The sequence below is a fragment of the Tinamus guttatus genome, unplaced genomic scaffold (assembly GCF_059628265.1).
Source record: "Tinamus guttatus ecotype Peru unplaced genomic scaffold, ASM5962826v1 Tinamus_guttatus_pri_ptg000227l, whole genome shotgun sequence".
In the NCBI taxonomy this organism is placed as follows: domain Eukaryota; kingdom Metazoa; phylum Chordata; class Aves; order Tinamiformes; family Tinamidae; genus Tinamus; species Tinamus guttatus.
Window position 1 is genome coordinate 3,720,953 of NW_028288761.1, and position 16,908 is coordinate 3,737,860.

Sequence of the window (16,908 nt, forward strand, 5' to 3'; positions counted from 1 at the left end):
CCCCCCGCCGGCCCCCGGCCCTGCCTCCGCCGCGCCCCGCCGCCGGGCCAGCCCCGCGCACAGCGCAGCCAGCGCCCGCGACGCCCGCCGGCTCCAGGTAAAGCGCGGGCGGCCGCGCCGGGCCACGCGGGGGGGCGGCCGGAGCGCGGCAGCCGGGCCCGCGGTGGCGGCGCGGAGCCTCCGCGGGCGCCGGCCCGGCGCGATCCCCCCCTCATCCCGGCGCCGGCCGCGGGAAGGCCTCGGCGCGAGGCGGCGGGAGCCGCGAGCGTCTTCGCGGGCCGCCTCACCGCGCCGGGTACCGCGCGGCAGCCGGCCCGGCGCGCTCTACCACGGCTCCCGCGCCGCGCACGGCCGCTCCTGCGGCCTGGGCACGGCCGTTTCAGCCTTTCTGATGGGGAAAAAACGTGTGTATATACATATGTTAATATAAGTATATTATCAGTTATTCAGTATGACCAGCAACACTGAATTTCAGGTAATTAGAGAACCAGCTGGTCTTCTGGATTGATTACGTGAGAGTAATGTGGATGTGCCTTTCTTCAAGTCTTCTGGATCTTTCTCTTCGGAGCCCCTCAACGGCTCCTTTCACTATAATCTTGCATTTTTTAGTCTAGGCCTTATTCCAAGCAGGCCCCTCAAAGTGCAGTAGCACTTTGAAAGGAAGTGTAATTAAACCTTAACAATTAGATACTATTTCCTGTTTTAATGAAAAGGGCTGTATTTTAAGGAGGGGATTTTTTTTTTATGCTGGATCTGTTTTATTCAAAATGAACATTAGATAAATTGATTGTCTGTTCTTACCTCCTGTTTTCGAGTCATTTTCTTCCCATAATAATTCTAACAGTGACACTCTGTGCCCAATATTGCCAGCTACTTGATTTCACAGAGCTGCATATGTTTTTAACCAGATGTCTGTAGTAAAGACGAAGGATTGCTTTGGAAACTCGTGACACAATGTCACCCTTGGCTTGAACGCTTGAGCTTTTTTTTTTTTTTTTTTTTTTTTTTAATGCGTTATATAACTTACCTGAAGGAATGTATTGCAAACATAAGTATCCTAATTTTTAGCTGTTTCATATAATACTGTTTAAGGAACAGTAAACAAAGGGAAGTTTACTTATAATCTTATGTATTTAAAGGCAATTTGAGGTGGTTGAAGCTATTCATCTCCATGTGAGGGGCTACAAAGGGAGAAGTTGAGTTCCTTTAGGCTTTATTTTCTTGTTAAAATACAGGGAGTCAGGATGACTTACAAAATAACTGACTAAGAGAGGTGCTGTCTTGTATTGCAGAGCCAAGGAAGAGCAGTGTTGCTGTTGGTAGAGTGCATTGCTTGAAAGGATGTTGGCAACCAGACTGTCCCGGCCTCTCCTGAATTTCTCTGTGAAAGCCCTGAATGTGAAGGACCCAGGGAATGGCTGCAGGTAAGAATCCTGGTGGAGCAGAGTGAGATCTTGAGTAAAGCTCTTGCTGAGGGCGCATTTGATTTCATTGGGACTGTGTATTTATAGAAGGTGCATTCTATATGAGAGCAGGGTTTGGCAACAAGTTTTTTTAACGCCTGTGCAGTCATCTGCAATCAGAGGGTTGAGAGGAGCGTTAATTCAGTGTCTAGCAGGTATTAATTCCTCAATATCAGCAGGTAGGCCTTGCTGCTCTGTGAAGAACAGTCATATGTTCCTGTGACTCCATTAAAGAGATAATGAACCATGTAAAATGAAGAGAGAAAACTGAGCGGGAGGGGTTTTGTGAGAAAGGGAGGCGGATTAAGTAATGAAGATGATTTTTGTTCTGAATTTGAACAGAATATTACCCCCTTGATTCTAATTCCTAGCCCTGAAAAAAATCCCTTTATAGTGGTGTTTGAAGGGGACCCTAATATTCCAAATTCTGAGTAAGTTGAGTGATTTCACTGGCTTTATTTCAGAGTGAACTGTACTGTGTGCACCACAAATTATAAAGAAGCACTTTAAAAATGACCTATGGCTTGCTGAGCAAAAATTGCTCCCATTGATGCTGTTCTATTTCTGTTGATGGTAGTGTCTAGCACCATCACACTTAGGGACAACTCCTATAACAGAGCCTTGTAAAGATACAATATGGGAAATCTCTAATAATTGAGCCTTTTCTGTGAAATCTGCTTTTATCTGGTACATAAGAGACCTAAGCTGCGCCCGATGGAAATTTCTTAAAAATACAAATGAGTATTTCATAAACTGAAGAATTTTCAGAGTATTCTTTGCTTACTGTGCATTTCTGCTTTTGGTACTCAGGTCTTGATACAGCCTTTTTACATTTTTTACATACCCTCAGACTGTTCAGTCTGTAATGGTAATGTAGCTGTTCATCTGAAAGGCACTACCCCAAAATCTTAGTTCCGTGAGTAGCATTTGCATTCTTGATTGCTCAAATTGGGAATTGTCTTTATTGCTATAACTGAAGCAAATGCTCGTTACAAGGACAGACTCGATTCCATCTGTGCAGTTTAAAGATCTCCTGGTGGTATCTAGAATGCAATCATATAGAATGACGAAAAATGGTTCTTGCCACATTAATGTACTGGGGGCAGGGGTGAGGTTAACATCAGGTACATATCTTAGGAATTTTCTCTGGTGACATTGCTGCTGATCAGTAGCCAGCATTTATTTTGTTCCCTTGTCTTCAGGTCAAGGTAGACAGAATGTCAAGAAGTTATTCTCTAGAGTTTACTGTGATTAGAGAGCAGCAAATCAGTGTGCTATAGTGAAATAATTGGGCCAGAGATTACATGGAAAAATAAAAATGACATTTTAGTTGCATTAAGGTATTACGAACATTTCCAGGCTGAGACACACAAAGGAACTTAGTGTTGAGCTGAAAGTTCAAAGTTAGTCATGTTATACATAGCCAGGACCTGCAGTGATTATTATGTTGCTATTGCAAGAGACAGGGCTTGTGACACTCAAAATTAGGTAGATGAAGAGATGGATGGATGCATGATAGAGGTGAGTGGACTGGGTTCACTTAATGTAAATCATATCCTTTCAACAAGGAGGGCATTTGTATCTGGTTCAAAGTTTCTGCCTTTTAGACCCGTTCAGCCTTGTTGTCTCAAGGTGCAGCTCATAGGGCCGAGCTCCTCCAGAAGCTGTTCAGGTGGCTCAGGTCACCCTGGGTGCCTCTGCTGTCTGAGCAGGAGATAATAGTGGGTGATTAGGAAGGTTCACTCACAAGGTAGAAGAGCAGCCTAGAACTTAAACTCTGTTAAGGTGTCAGACAGACAAACCAGAGGGCAGCTGAAATATAGCAACAAGTCTAGTGGAAAGTTGAAAGGCTGTGGGGGAATAATAGGAGCATCCGAAGGAAAACACACGCAAAAAAGGGCTGATAAAATCCAGGCAGGGAGCTGGCAAGGACAGATGGTTAAGGTCATTCTGATGTGTCCTGGTCCAGCTGTGATGAGCAGTGGCAAGACCTGCGAGTGCAATGCCCCTGCTAGCTCAGCTTTGCTGAATAGGTGCTGATTTTCTGGAATGCACTGTCGCTTTACTCTGGTCTGCATTTGCAAACACGGTATATTTTCCTGCGAGTCGGACACATTGTACAGAGGAGTTTCAGATCTACGTGGCAGGTATTGCTCAAAGCTATGATGACTCTTAGCTTAAACAGTTACAAAGAGGGGATATAAGATCTGTCTGAGTAGCCGCTGGGTACAGACACTGCAGAGGAAGAAATGTTATCCAAGGTGACACAAGGGTGGAGCTGCACATAAAGGCAGTGAGATAGATCCAAGCAAAGTAAACCTGAGGCTGGGTATCAAACAATGCCACAGCAGTATGTTTTCATCAGAAAGAAAATGAACAATTTCCACTAAGCCGGCTTTGTGCCACTCTAAATGCAAGTGTTGCTATTGGAAAATGAAAACTTTGTACACCGCCCACTTCACAGGTGGAGACAGCCCTGTGCCTTCAGACTAGGAGCTATTGTAGAATTCTCAGTATATCCAAACAGCTGGAAGTAGCAACAAGGTCTTTTTAGAAAGAAATGTTTTACAAGGTAGGAAACACACAGGCTTAAACTAAGGAAAACTCTAGACCAGCTCCTGCCTTCTCAGATGACAGAGTACACTGTGTGCATCAGCAACACCCTCTGCTTAAGCATATGCCGCAGCATGAGACTGCAGGCTTTCCATGCCTAATTCTTCTATATTTTCTCTCAGGCCTGTGCAAAGGTTTTGTTTCCCTCTCTTGTCCCCCTGTGGCAGCCGCTCTTATGCAAGTGAAGTGGATCAGGTGAGTATGATTTCTTGGAACCAGTTTTGCTGAGCTGGGTTTTTTAAATCTCTGAATCCTGAGGACCAAAATATTTTTCTAATCTGCTGGAAGGATTCTGAGCTGGACCTTTTCAACATACTCTGCATTCTTTCCTAGTGCAGAGCTTCCATTGACGTAGCGTGGTGCATGCTACTAAGGATGGAAATAATCAGACTAATGGGAGGGGGGGTTCTAAATTTGGAACTCAGCAGATTAAATCTTCCGCCTTGGAGTGAAGGGAGTTTGGGTGACAAATTCTTAAGAAAACTTTCCTTCCTGAGAATGGTGGTATGAAAAGATGTAAATAAATCGGTGTTATCCTCGCTTCTGAATGTGGAAAGTGGCCCTCTTCCTTTGTAGTCCTTTCCCTAATGTCACTAGTCTACCAGGAGCAGTGCCAGGCAAAAGGAGGGGTGAATTCTTGCCATATCTCTGGCTTGTGACACATGACCCAGTATTGAATAAATGCTAGAGCATATACATAGCTACATTTCCCTCTGTAAGCCTGCAACAGTCTCAGAGGATTCAGGTGTGGCACTTGTGACACTCTGAGTCCCACTATATCATGGGGAAGGCCAAGTTTCTAGTTTTAAATAGTGGTGAGTTGGAGTGAATGGCAAATACTTATTATCTAATCCCACCCACAGCAGCATCTTGGTGCTAATACACCCATTATTGCTAGAATATTTGACACCATTCATTTGTTAACGTGTCAGTTAAATGCTGCTTCTCTTTGAAAGATTGCTGTAGGGGTTTGGGAAGGAAAAAGGTGAGCTTCTGTTTAAATTAGAGGTTGGAGAATTAAGACAATAGGTCTTAATTCCAAATATTAAACCTGTTGAGTCTGCATAGCTTTTAAAATCCAGCACTAGGAGATTTATGTGCTTGAGGGACAGAGATGAGTGAGCAGTCAGCTAGTTCACCCCTTATTCCTTCAGTCAGTTCAATCAAGCTGATCTTCCACACCACCTACAGGCTGTGTGGCACAGGAGAGTAGGCTGATGTATTCCCGGTGCTCTGCTCACCCCTGCACGTACCGGAGCAGTTCTATGGAAGAGGAAGCATTTTTTGGGAACTGTCCACCATACTTTCAGATTTTAAGAGGCAAATGAGCTGCAAGGGTTTGGCAGTTTGTTTGATCTTTTGTCTGTGACAGCCTGTTGCCAGGGGGGCTGAGCTTCTCTGTGTTGGGAGGCCAGGAAACCCGCGTCGCTGGAGCGCTTCTAAAAATAAAGGTTTCCTGTCTTCAGGAGGTACTGGGTTGTAATATGCTGGCAAAGGGTGTAGAGAACATCCCTGAAATGCACTGCTCCTAGCCAAGGACATAATTTTGTTCTGTGTGCTGCAAGTCATTCATCCGAGAGTCTAGTACAGAACGACAAAGATGATGAAGGGACTGGAGCATATATCGTATGAGGAAAGACTAAGAGAGCTGGGTCTTTTTAGCCTAGGCAAGAGAAGATTGAGAGGCAATCTGATCAACATGTACAATTACCTGAGGGGTGAATGTAGGGAGGATGGGGCCAAACCCTTCTCCATGGTGGCCAGTGATAGGACAAGGGGTAATGGGTGCAAGTTGAAACACAGGAATTTCCATCTCCATGTTAGGAAGAACTTCTTTCCTGTGAGGGTGACAGAGCCCTGAAACAGGCTGCCCGGAGAGGCTGTGGAGTCTCCTTCTCTGGAGATCTTCAAAACCCACCTGGATGCCACCCTGTGCCATGTGCTCTGGGTGTCCCTGCTTGAGCAGAGTTGGACTAGGTGATCTCTAGAAGTCCCTTCCAACCTCAACCATTCTGTGATTCTGTGATCCCAAGCACTCAATTACAGTGCTTTTGTTTGTATTGTTTTGTTTTGCAGATTGGCAGCAGAGCCGTGCTTATAACAGGTTGTGATTCAGGGTTTGGATTTGCCTTGGCCAAGCACCTGCACACTAAAGGCTTTATTATTTATGCTGGTTGCCTGCAAAAGGTAAGGAAAGCAAAATTTTATTCTTCACCTGTGGCTTGTGAACAAATCCAGTCTTTCAACTTCATTCACTTCATAGCTTTCTGCTGAGGAGAGAGAGGTTGTTTGACCTTCATGGAGGATAAACTGGCCCAGACCAGAACGAGGCCTGCACAGTGTTTGGCAGCAGGGGGGTTTCATTTGCGTCTTAAGATTGTGGTATGGCTAAGGCAATGGACTAGAACACAAATCTAAATTTATAGACTTATCTTTAAGCAAATTGTAGGGTCAAGTTGAGTCTGCACCTTTGGACCTGCTCTGAAATAATACAAATTTATGCATAGCTTATTTTGATTAATTGTGACAACCACCAAACCAACACTGATTTCATGACACATGATATTACTGTATCTCTCCATGTCCCAGTATTGCTTTATCTCTCTATATCCTGAGTGCAGCCATTCTTCAGTTGTGCACTGAGAGTCTCTTGAAATTGCTGTGAAGCCAACAGAGTCTCACTAGTGCAAATGAGCACAGAATCAGGCCATCAATAACTTAGTGACACAGTCTGGATACATTTTCCAGGGGAGCTTTGTATGGCAGTCAGAGCTGCTTGGTAATGTAGAATAAAAAAGAGCCTTAGCCTTTCTGTCCCTGTGAAGCAGTTTCACTTTTTCAGCTACATGGCCATTTCCTGAGAGAAACCAACTTAATCCTCAGGATATTCTGAGATGGGTTTGTTACCTTGATCGTAATCTGTTAGCTCACTGATCACTGTAAATGTATCATTGCTATAGTCTTTGAAAATACATTGCCAGATATTTTTAATATTATTAATACATTTTCTGCTGTTAATCTTTCCATTATTATGAGGTGTTGCTAAAATTACTAGCTTGCTTTCTGCTACATTTTTTTTCAAATGAGTTTATGTTCCCATAGCTCTGCCCCTTGTGTTTAAGGATTTATTTATTAACCTGGGCTCCCTCTACAGGCTTCACAGCAGAACAAGACACTTTTTTTTTTCTATGTAAATTAATACTTTTCAAAAGATTTCAGGGGGAAGGAGAGAAGAAGAACACTTTTTTTGCAAATAGCTCTGTTAAGCTTTTAGAATTAAAGATTGACATTACAGAACATAGTAAAGTTGGAGAGTTTAAAAAAAAAAAAAGATGTTGAATATTAGTCCAATCAGATGTTAACAGTAGCCAAAAATTTCAGAGCAGCAAAGTTGTTTCTGAGTTTCACTTCCTCTCTGTGAGATGTGAGAAAGGGATGATTTTCAGTAAGTGCCTGATTAACTGTCTCTGAAACCTCCCTCCACTATGGTGATTTCAGTACAAATGATGCTGAATGCCTGGGCAGTCACTTTGCTTCTGACACTTTCAGCATAAGTTGAGGAAAAGCTGCATGCCAAAACTCTTTTAGGCTTTGGTCACCATTTATTTCTTCCTTGAAATCCTTTGCTGTATCACTGTGTAACTAAATATTGCATTTTTAACTAGATGTAAATCTCATGCTCCAAAATTTTTGCAACCATGACAGGATTGCTAAGAGTAGGTATCATCAGAAGAATACTGTAAAAATGCCAAAGTTCCTTAATCACTTCTCCTGTGCGTTTTCAAGTCGTATAGTTAATGAAGAAAACCAAATTCTTAACCCTGTAGAATCAAAACAACCCCAGGAGAATGAGCTGCTCTCTATTTGTGTCACAGGCTTCATTAGCAAAACTATAAACAGAATCTCATCAGAATGTTGTTATTGCTAGTACTCACCTTAAGGACGGAAAAGAAAGGCCTGGTGTGTTCTGTAAAGATTCTAGACAGAAGTGTAGCTAGAAATAAGAAGCATCATCTTTTGCTTTTAAACTGATTATATTTGATCTAGCACTGACTGAGAGGAAAAGGCTGTTTCAGGTGGCTTTTTCAGAGCACAGCTACCTGTTGAGAGGCCGGGCTGGGGACCACTGTGTCCTTTCTGTAGGAGCATCCTTTTCTATGTGCGGATACAAAGCGAGTGCAGGGCTGGCACTTTCTTAGGAAAAGTTTCCTAATGTGGCCAGATCCTAAGCACCCCTGAAGGAAACCTGAGCAAACAGAGAGATACGTTTAGAGCCATGACTGAGCAGAGCCCAAGGATGTATCTGTGCTTCTGGCTCCCTTTTATCTTTAGAGGTGTGTATTTCACATACTGATTCTTCCTTACATTTCCACTGACAAATATATTCACATGAGAATTGTATTGATGCTTCATTGCTGACAACAGTGACAGACTGGATCCAATGAACTATCGCAGTGCAGCTGTCTTATTTTTCCCTTTTGGTTAATAGCTGTAGGAGCCAGCTATCAAAAGATGAAGAAGGTATTTTTTCCATCCATATCTCTTGCCTGTGGGCATGTGTAGTGTTTGTCTGGCTGTCAAGATCGTTCTGGAGTTCCTGTTTGCTTTGTGTGCTCAAGCCTGTTGGGGCTTGCAGGGTCCAACAGAGGCCATCTGAGCAAGCCAGAATGCAGGCAAGTTATTACAGGACTCATCAAGCAGATTAATACTTCAGGGATACAGAGAGAGAGATCCAGGCTGGGCTCCAGAGGAGAAGATGGGGAGGCGGTGTGTGTTTTAAATAGGTAGGACCAGTGTCATCTTGCTTTGGAATCAGTGGAGATGCATTGGTCCCTCCACATAGCCTGAGAAGGTCCTTGTGCTGCTGCTGAAGGCAGCAAGGTATGTGGGGTAAGCTCTGTCCTGTGCCAGAAGAGCATGACTTAATGGCAGAGTAACTTAAACATCACTCTGTGCCCTTTCCAAAGAGTGGAGGGAATGATCCTGTGGTTCCAAGGCAATGTCTGAAGTCCAACCCTTGTTTGGGATTGCAGGGGGTCTCTGTCCAAGCACCTAGCAGCGTGACTGGGTTGTAGGAGGGACATTGGCTTCTGGAGCCAGGTTGGTGTGGGAGCAACAGAAGGCTGTGAAGTTCCCAGTGGTGCTCAGGACGCCTCTGAGGTTGCTGCATTGCTGTGGTTCACAGGCTCGCGTGTGCAAGAATTAGATACTTAAGAATCAAGCCCCCAGCTATGCACCTTTTCCAGCATGTGCCTGTTCCACTCCGCCTTCTCATAGTGGCTTCTGGAGTTTTCTTCTCTGCAAGGTGATTTCACAGCACCTTGCTGTGAACCTTGGATCTGGGGAGAAACACCTAAGGTTTGCTGTTCTCTAACTTCCCTCAAGCCATATCTGCTGGTCCCAAGGGATTTGCTTGATTGCATTTGCTCATTCTCTCTTGGCATTCCTACATATGCCATTTGTGTGTTCTTTAATCCCTTGCCATGTGCACTGGCTTCGGTACCAAAGTGGGTTTGAGTGAGCAACAAAATTAGCACAAAACATTGCTTTTAGTCATCGTAAAACCAAGCATCGCTAAGTTATGCATGGATTTTTTTAACTCCTACATTTGGTATGCAGTATGCTCTTGTGTGATGAGGATGTGGCAGATGCCTCCTGCTAAGGACAAATACTAATCCATATTAACAGTCTGCAGCAGAATAAGGAAGAATGGAGAACAGCAAAGAGGACACATCAAGTATTTAAGTTAGTGAACTTCAGGGTACTGTCCATGAGCCCAGAGGATAAACCCAGGAACAAGAGGCCCTAGGAGAAGATGCAGAGGTGGCACAGAGAGAGGGAAACGTATGGCCAGAGTGAGGTCTCTAACGTGTATCTCACTTTGCTGGGGCAAATGGATGCTCCAGGTTCAGACTGCACAGACAGGCAGCATCTCACTGACAACTGACTGCAGAGAGTCTTGCCAAAGGAGTAATGGGACTCTGGTACTTGAGATCTTTGAACTAATCAATGCCGTTCAGGAGCCTGGAAACAGGCCCGCCATGAAGAGCCACCCTTTCCAGGTCAGTGGAACAAAGCTTTGCCTCCTCTCTCACACCTGCCTGCGTAGAGCTCAGGCATGAAGAGCACTCCAGTGCTGATGCACTAATGGTGACTAAATAGAGCTACAGAGAAGGGATGGGCCTGGAGTGGGAGAGCTCAGTAGCCATTCGATGATCCTATGGGACACGCACCATGGCTAGTGTATTAATGGGGAGTAAAAGGTTTCTCCTCATGAGACATTATGTTGAGGGGCAGAGGGAATTTTTTTACAGTAGAGACAGAGATGTTCCAAAGAACTGTTTATTTTCGAAAGCTTGATGTTCACTAGTCTCTACAAAGAAGCCTTGCAAATGCCAGCACAGTCCAGTAGCCTATAACCACAGGAGCAATCGAGGGAGATTCCCCAGGTCACTCGTCTTCTGGATGCTGGTAGCACTGTAGCTGCCTAGGCTGGGCTAAGCTGCAGGTCTGCTCGAGTGGCAGAAGAGCAGGGGAGCCTTGCTGCTGGTAGCACCAGACTATGTGAAAGGTGGCTCAAGGCTGGCTGCAGTTACATGGCTGAACTGTGATTGGAGATATATATGTATATATGTGTTTGTATGTATAGATGTATGTATATGTATTAGGTTTTTCTACATACCTATATATATTAGGGAATTGCTCTCAGCTAAGAATAAAGGAGTAGATAAAAGAACTGGGAAGGAGAAGGAGCTCCTGGAGGAAGAGGAGGAAAAAACAGACAATGGAAAAGACGAGCTTTCCTGGGAAAGCTGCTGTGAGGCAGAGCAAGCAGGCAGCTGGCAGTAGGGCTCCGGAGGATCCGCAGGAAGAGCAGAGCTGTGGCTGCCTGCGCTGGCAGCGTGGCTGAGGAGTGCGTGCGGGGTGTGCGAGCAACTGCTCGCCAGGTCTTGGGCACCACAGCCCTACCCTGCTCCCTGCTGTGCCCCGTGTGCAGGGCCAAAGCGACACTGGCACCACGTTCCCGGTGCTGCGGTAGTGCGACGTAGCTCAATCTCAGAAACTCCTCTTGGGCAGGGTTTACCTTGCTGGGGTAGATCCTGCTCTAGTTGCATTTTTTCTGGTCACATTTGTACCGATGGCTCGGTGACAAAGCTGGGGGGTCACATGGAGGTGCAGAGGAATGATGTTCTTCAGGAGCAGCCTGAGCTGTTCCCTTCCTCTGAGCTGCAGGCCTGCCTTGGCTATTCTGCAGCTGCTCTGTGCACTCCTCTTTGCTTGGTCTGGTGGTTGCTCTGCATTTTTCTTCCTGCAAGGTGTCTTGTACAGATTCAAAGCAGCTCACTTCTGTCATCTAGGACAAGGGAGAGGGTGGCTCCAAGGAGCTCGACGACATGAAGAGTGATCGAATGAGAACTGTCCAACTCAATGTCTGCGATAGCAAAGAAGTGGACCGCGCAGTGGAGCACGTGAACAGCAGCCTGGAGGATCCCGAGAAAGGTAGGTGCACTCAAGAGACTAATGTCACGTGGAAGTTGGTTGCAAGGGCTCTCTCAGCAGGGCCTTACAGTGTTTTCAGAAGTATTTCAAAAGCTTGCCGAGCCAATGAAGGGCACAAACTTTGAGGAGCAATAGTACAGAGCAAATAGCCTATTCATATTCTGTATTGTATGAAAAAGCAGCTCCCCTCTTGCCACCTAAAACAGCACCTGTGAAAAAGCTCCATTTTATCCACTAGCTCCTATGGGGACATTAGCAGAAAATCATGATGTTTTTTCAGAACCCTGGGTTTGATTCTCTTTCACATGACTAGAAGTTGATTATAGCTCCCTTATAGGGTGTTCTCTGCTAGGCGGAATGAATTCTGTGGTCAATTCTGGTCAAGCTTTGCCAGTACTTCAGTGCTTTCGAGTGGCGCAGTGGCCAGTTCTCAGCACACAGATTTTTGTCCTTTTTCAGGAACTCGTCTGTACCTGCCAGGGACCCAGCTCTGGGGCATTAGGGCTTACGCCTAGCAGCAAATTGTGCCAGGCAGAGCATCCTCCTTGTGAGCGGCGCTGCCGTGCAGGCCCACGGGCTTGTCCCGCCCGCGCTGGGCAGCAGGTGGTGCTGCCGGTGCTGCAGCGAGGGCACGCGGAGCACAAGGCTGTCCCCACCTGCATGAAACGAGTCTGGATTAGGCTGGAAGAATGTCTGCAGCACTCAACACCCCTATCTGCAAAGTTTCTGCTGAGTCTACTGGTCCTGTGTCACATTGCTGAGTTGGAAAAGGAGCTGCTGGAAGTTCAGTTCGCATGCCCACAGCTCAGCACTGGATCAGGAGCAGGGCGCTGAGCACTTGGCAAGTTCAAAGCTTTCATGGCCAGGAGCTGTCAGTTCAAGTGCTCTTAGCTTTGCTGTGTTCATCTGGGGAGTGCGAATTGGTTTTCTGTGTGACACTTCACTTTGCGATTGTAGAGCAAGGCCTGCTAGAGGAGACTGGAGTTTTTTAGTGTGAAACCGCTGGCCCTGCTGGGCAGGTCACCATGCAGCCTGTGAACTCTGCTTCCACTCCTACAAGCGCACTGCTCAATCTGTGCCTTTTTCTCCATGCTTAGTGAAGAAGAGCAGGTCATTGAACCTGTCCCCATGTTTACTGTGCATGCAGATTCCTTGTGGGGGGCTTTCATCACTGAAACTTCTGGCAGTTCAAAGGATGTTCATAAAGCTAGTCAAGGACACAGACTAAGGACCTGATTGTTTATTAATTTTTATCTTAGAATTGTCATAGGGCTTTGGCATTAACAGCTCACTTTGAAGTAGCAGAAGAGGCTGCTTAATACATAGGCTGAGTAGTCAGGAATATAATTAGGAAATTGTATAAAATGAATTTGAATTATTCCAAGTTCCTTTCTAATCCTTCTTTTTATTGCCAAATGACTTGGTAGCTACAGTAGTTGTCATCGTGGTTACAGCAGAATAAAAGGGAGAGGCCATGGCATGCGTGCCCACCCATGCCACATCATCCTTCCCAGCATTGCAGTCATTATAGTTTTTTATGATGACACAGAGGATTTTACTTCAAAAGAGTCGATCTTTTGTTTCTTACAAGGTCTTTTCTGTTCTTACTATTTGCATTCAGAAACTATTTTCCTTCTTTTAAAAATCACTAGGGATAAAAAAGAAAATGGCAAGGCCAAGCTGCTTAGACATGGTTGAATTCTCTGTTGGCTCAGAACTCAGTGATGTCCTTATTCACAACAGTTTGACTGCAGTGTTGGAAAACAGAACAGGCAAAAAAAAACACATTGTGATTATGTTTGCTCAGGAGACTGAGGTCTGCTCTGGATTCTCTCCTGTCTGGCTTTCATCATGACAGGTCTTAAATGAAAAACTATATTATGTGGTTTAGTACTGCATTAGGAAGGCCATTCCTGAGGCCTTGCTTTCATTGGTCTCACAGAAGTAAAGCCTTTTGCTTGCTATTACCTTTCAGGGCTCTGGGGGCTGGTTAACAATGCTGGGATCTCCACATTCGGAGAGGTGGAGTTCACCAGCATGGACACGTACATGGAAGTAGCTGAAGTGAACTTGTGGGGGACAGTGCGAACCACCAAGGCCTTCCTTCCGCTCATCCGCAGATCCAAAGGTGAGTGGCTGCTGGTGAGCAGAGAGGCCCCAGCTTGGTGCCCCCAGCCCTTCTCCAGCTGTACCGTGGAGAGGATGCAGGGGGTCAGGCTACTCTGCTCGCCATGGTGCATGTGTGTCCTCTCAGCAGCCAGCACTGCGGCCACGCTGGCTGCAGGGTAGCGCTGTGCCTTGAAGGGGAGCAAGCGCAATCTTGGTGCAGATGTTTCCTTTGATGCTGTTTCCCCTTCTCTCGGCTCCGTCCTTATTGCTGCTGAGCAGTCCCGTTTCTCCCCATGCAGCTTTTATCCAGCGTCTTTGCATTGCTCAGTGTTTCCCGTAGCACTGAGCTGTGTGTGTTACCACGTACCTGTACCTCAGCGGCAGTGAGCCAGGGTGCCCTGCGCTGGCCTTCTCTGCTGCCCGAGGGCTGTTGCCCAGAGCAGCGACGCTCAGCAGGAGCCCTCAGGCAGTGCGCCTGCCCGGCAGCCACAGGGGCTGCAGCGGGTGGTGGGTGCACGTGCTGGGGGCTGTGTGCCGGCTGTCTGCGCTGCGCAGGCCTCATGGCTGTGCTTTGCCTGACCTTTGCCCAGGTCGTGTGGTGAACATCAGCAGTATGATGGGGCGCATGGGCAGCCCTGCCCGCTCGCCCTACTGCATCACTAAGTTTGGTGTGGAAGCCTTCTCTGACTGCCTGCGCTACGAGATGCAGCCCCAGGGCGTCATGGTCAGCATCGTGGAGCCTGGAAACTTCATCGCTGCCACAAATCTGTACAGCCCCGAGAGAATCAAAGCCATAGCCGACAAGATGTGGGAAGAGCTCCCCGAGATAGTGCGCAAGGACTATGGCAGGAAGTACTTCGATGAGCAGGTGAGCAAGATGGAGACGTACTGCAACAGCGGCTCCACAGACACGTCGCCGGTCATCGAGAGCGTCGCCCACGCGCTCACCGCCACAGCGCCCTACACCCGCTACCACCCCATGGATTACTACTGGTGGCTGCGCATGCAGATCATGACGCACATGCCTGCGGCCATTTCCGACCGCCTCTATGTCTATTGAGGCCTCACACTCCTCGGCTACCAAGGTGGGAAATTTATTTTAAAGAGAGCATTGTACACAGTTCCTATTAGCCATTTAAAAAATTTTCTAACCTCAATTCAGAGTACTGTATTTTAGCTCTAAAGGGTTCATTTAAACATCTGACATAACCTAAGGGGCAGTAATTCACAGGGGATACTTTGCGGGCAGGAATATATTATATTTGTGCACAAACATTGTTTCTTTGCTATTTATTTCATGTAATCCGTCTTTTTTTTTTTTTGTCCACCTCGGCTGTCAAGCTAAAATCATTATTTAAATTACGATTGCTCCAAAGTGTTTTCATAACAATTTTTGCTGGTGATTGTACACAGTCTTTAGAATTTCTGCCTAGGATGCAGCCTTCACTCCATAGGGTCCTCTGTTTTGTAGCAGTGAATCGCTGCCTTCTGATACTTAAGAGTGTCCAATAGACTTTTCCAGGCCTGGTGACAGAAGCCCAAGGTAGAGCAGAAGCCCTTTTAATTCGAGGATCAGAACTGAAAATATTCAAAGTGCTGAAACTGAGCAGGTGACCCTGTCCCTTCCTCTCTTAGAGTTTTACCAATGCCATTTAAATGGACAAGGAACTGCTCTGCTGCTCTGCATGTTTGCTTGCAACAATTGAATGAACCAGGGACTCAATCCTGCAGACCTTTCTCACAGGCGTTTCTTATTCATCCGAGCATTCCCATGAGTGTGAACTGCTTTACTCACAGCACTGCAGGCATCAGGACTGGCCTGTAGTGACATTTCTCTTCAAAAGTAATTGAACCTCAACTCCAGATTTAGTTTGGAATAGAGTTTCGCCCAGTTTCTCTAGCTTGTGAGGATCACAGCTGACCACAGGGAAGCCAAGAGTGTTACAGTCACATCCATGAATGCCGTTCTGACCAGGGACCTCCAAGTTACGCTGAAGTATTTGTACAGCACCTTGCACAGAGGGGCCTTAATCCGAACTAGGGCCTCTAGACAGTATTGCAGTGCAGGTGATAAAATCTGTCATTGAAGGAGTCATTGAGCCGAAATACATATAACCTGATACTAATCTAACAGAATGTCCATAACGCAGTAAAACTAACCTCAAGAGCAATTTAATTTCCATGCTGGTTATGTTTACATGTCAGAAATATTTGTTTTGTACTTCAAGAAAAGAAAAAAAAAACATAAAAGAGTCTTTCATGGGGGAATGTTGAAAGAGTTAATTTTTTAAGCTTAAAAGGCAAAAAAGTAATTAAAATAACCATTGTTAGCAAAGTTGAAGAGAAGGGATTTCATGTGCCCTAGTAGCGTACTGTGACAAGTTGAGAGTACGTGAACAAACTCCTTTGGCTTAATAAATGTGTACATGAATGTTAACAAAATTCAGAGGCGTTCTCTTTATTTTTTTTCATTTTTAATGTGAAAAATTCATGCTTTGTTTTTCTAAATTTGTTCATTACATGTAAATGCTTTGTTCAGAGGCTGATGTGCAGTCTTCTGCATCCACGTTTGGTTGTGCAAAGCTTTCATGTGAGCTTTGGGTGAATCCTCTTGCATCTTGTAGCAAATGTGTCGAACGCCTGGGCTCTGCGTAGCCACAACTCTGAGATCTATATCTGTACCAGACTAATGGATTACAGAGGATTATTATGGATTATTCCCACAGAACAGGAAAAGAAACTGAGTTATGAAGAAGGGAGGGGAATGATTCAGCAGGGCAGGCACATGGCAGGTCACTTGAGGAACCTGAGATAAAACCTTGGGAGAGACTGTGCTGCCTTCCAGATGTTCTTGCTGTTCACTAGAGTCTGGGTTTGACACACTTGCCATAGGTGCACCTTGTGGTATAGGGACAGTTGCTTTGTTTTCAAGTAGCCAATCTCCTCTCTAGGATATAATGTAAGAATATGAACCACAAAGAATCCTAGAAGGCACAGGGACTGATCTGCCAGGCACAATATCTAGATAACAAGGTTTGCTGCAGATTTTACAGAGGAAAAAAAAAAAAAAAAAAGTTCTTGTGATCTAAAAATGTAGTCCCCGGATGGCAGGAACACACCAAATCCTGTAATTCTACCTGGGATGCTAGTTCCCAGTGCGTCTGCATGTGCCTTTAGATTTGAATACAGACATCATTGAAGTTAGATATGGGAAAGACTGAGT

General features: G+C 45.7%; 1 protein-coding gene across 1 annotated transcript; it reads left to right on the forward strand.

Moving 5' to 3' along the window:
* The first annotated feature begins 61 nt into the window (after positions 1 to 61).
* On the forward strand, positions 62 to 16,127 carry BDH1 (3-hydroxybutyrate dehydrogenase 1). The gene is made up of 7 exons (XM_088525575.1): positions 62 to 97; positions 1,293 to 1,424; positions 4,199 to 4,271; positions 6,153 to 6,263; positions 11,435 to 11,576; positions 13,552 to 13,704; positions 14,276 to 16,127. The coding sequence occupies exons 2-7, from the start codon at positions 1,342 to 1,344 to the stop codon at positions 14,743 to 14,745; spliced, it is 1,032 nt and encodes a 343-aa protein (XP_088381701.1). The 5' UTR covers positions 62 to 97; positions 1,293 to 1,341; the 3' UTR covers positions 14,746 to 16,127.
* Positions 16,128 to 16,908: the final 781 nt, after the last annotated feature.

Coding starts and splice junctions, on each gene's coding strand:
- BDH1 (XM_088525575.1), top strand. CDS start 1,342: ATGTTGGCAACCAGACTGTCCCGGCCTCTCCTGAATTTCTCTGTGAAA. Junction 6,264..11,434: donor ATGCTGGTTGCCTGCAAAAG/GTAAGGAAAGCA, acceptor TCTGTCATCTAG/GACAAGGGAGAGGGTGGCTC. Junction 13,705..14,275: donor GCTCATCCGCAGATCCAAAG/GTGAGTGGCTGC, acceptor ACCTTTGCCCAG/GTCGTGTGGTGAACATCAGC.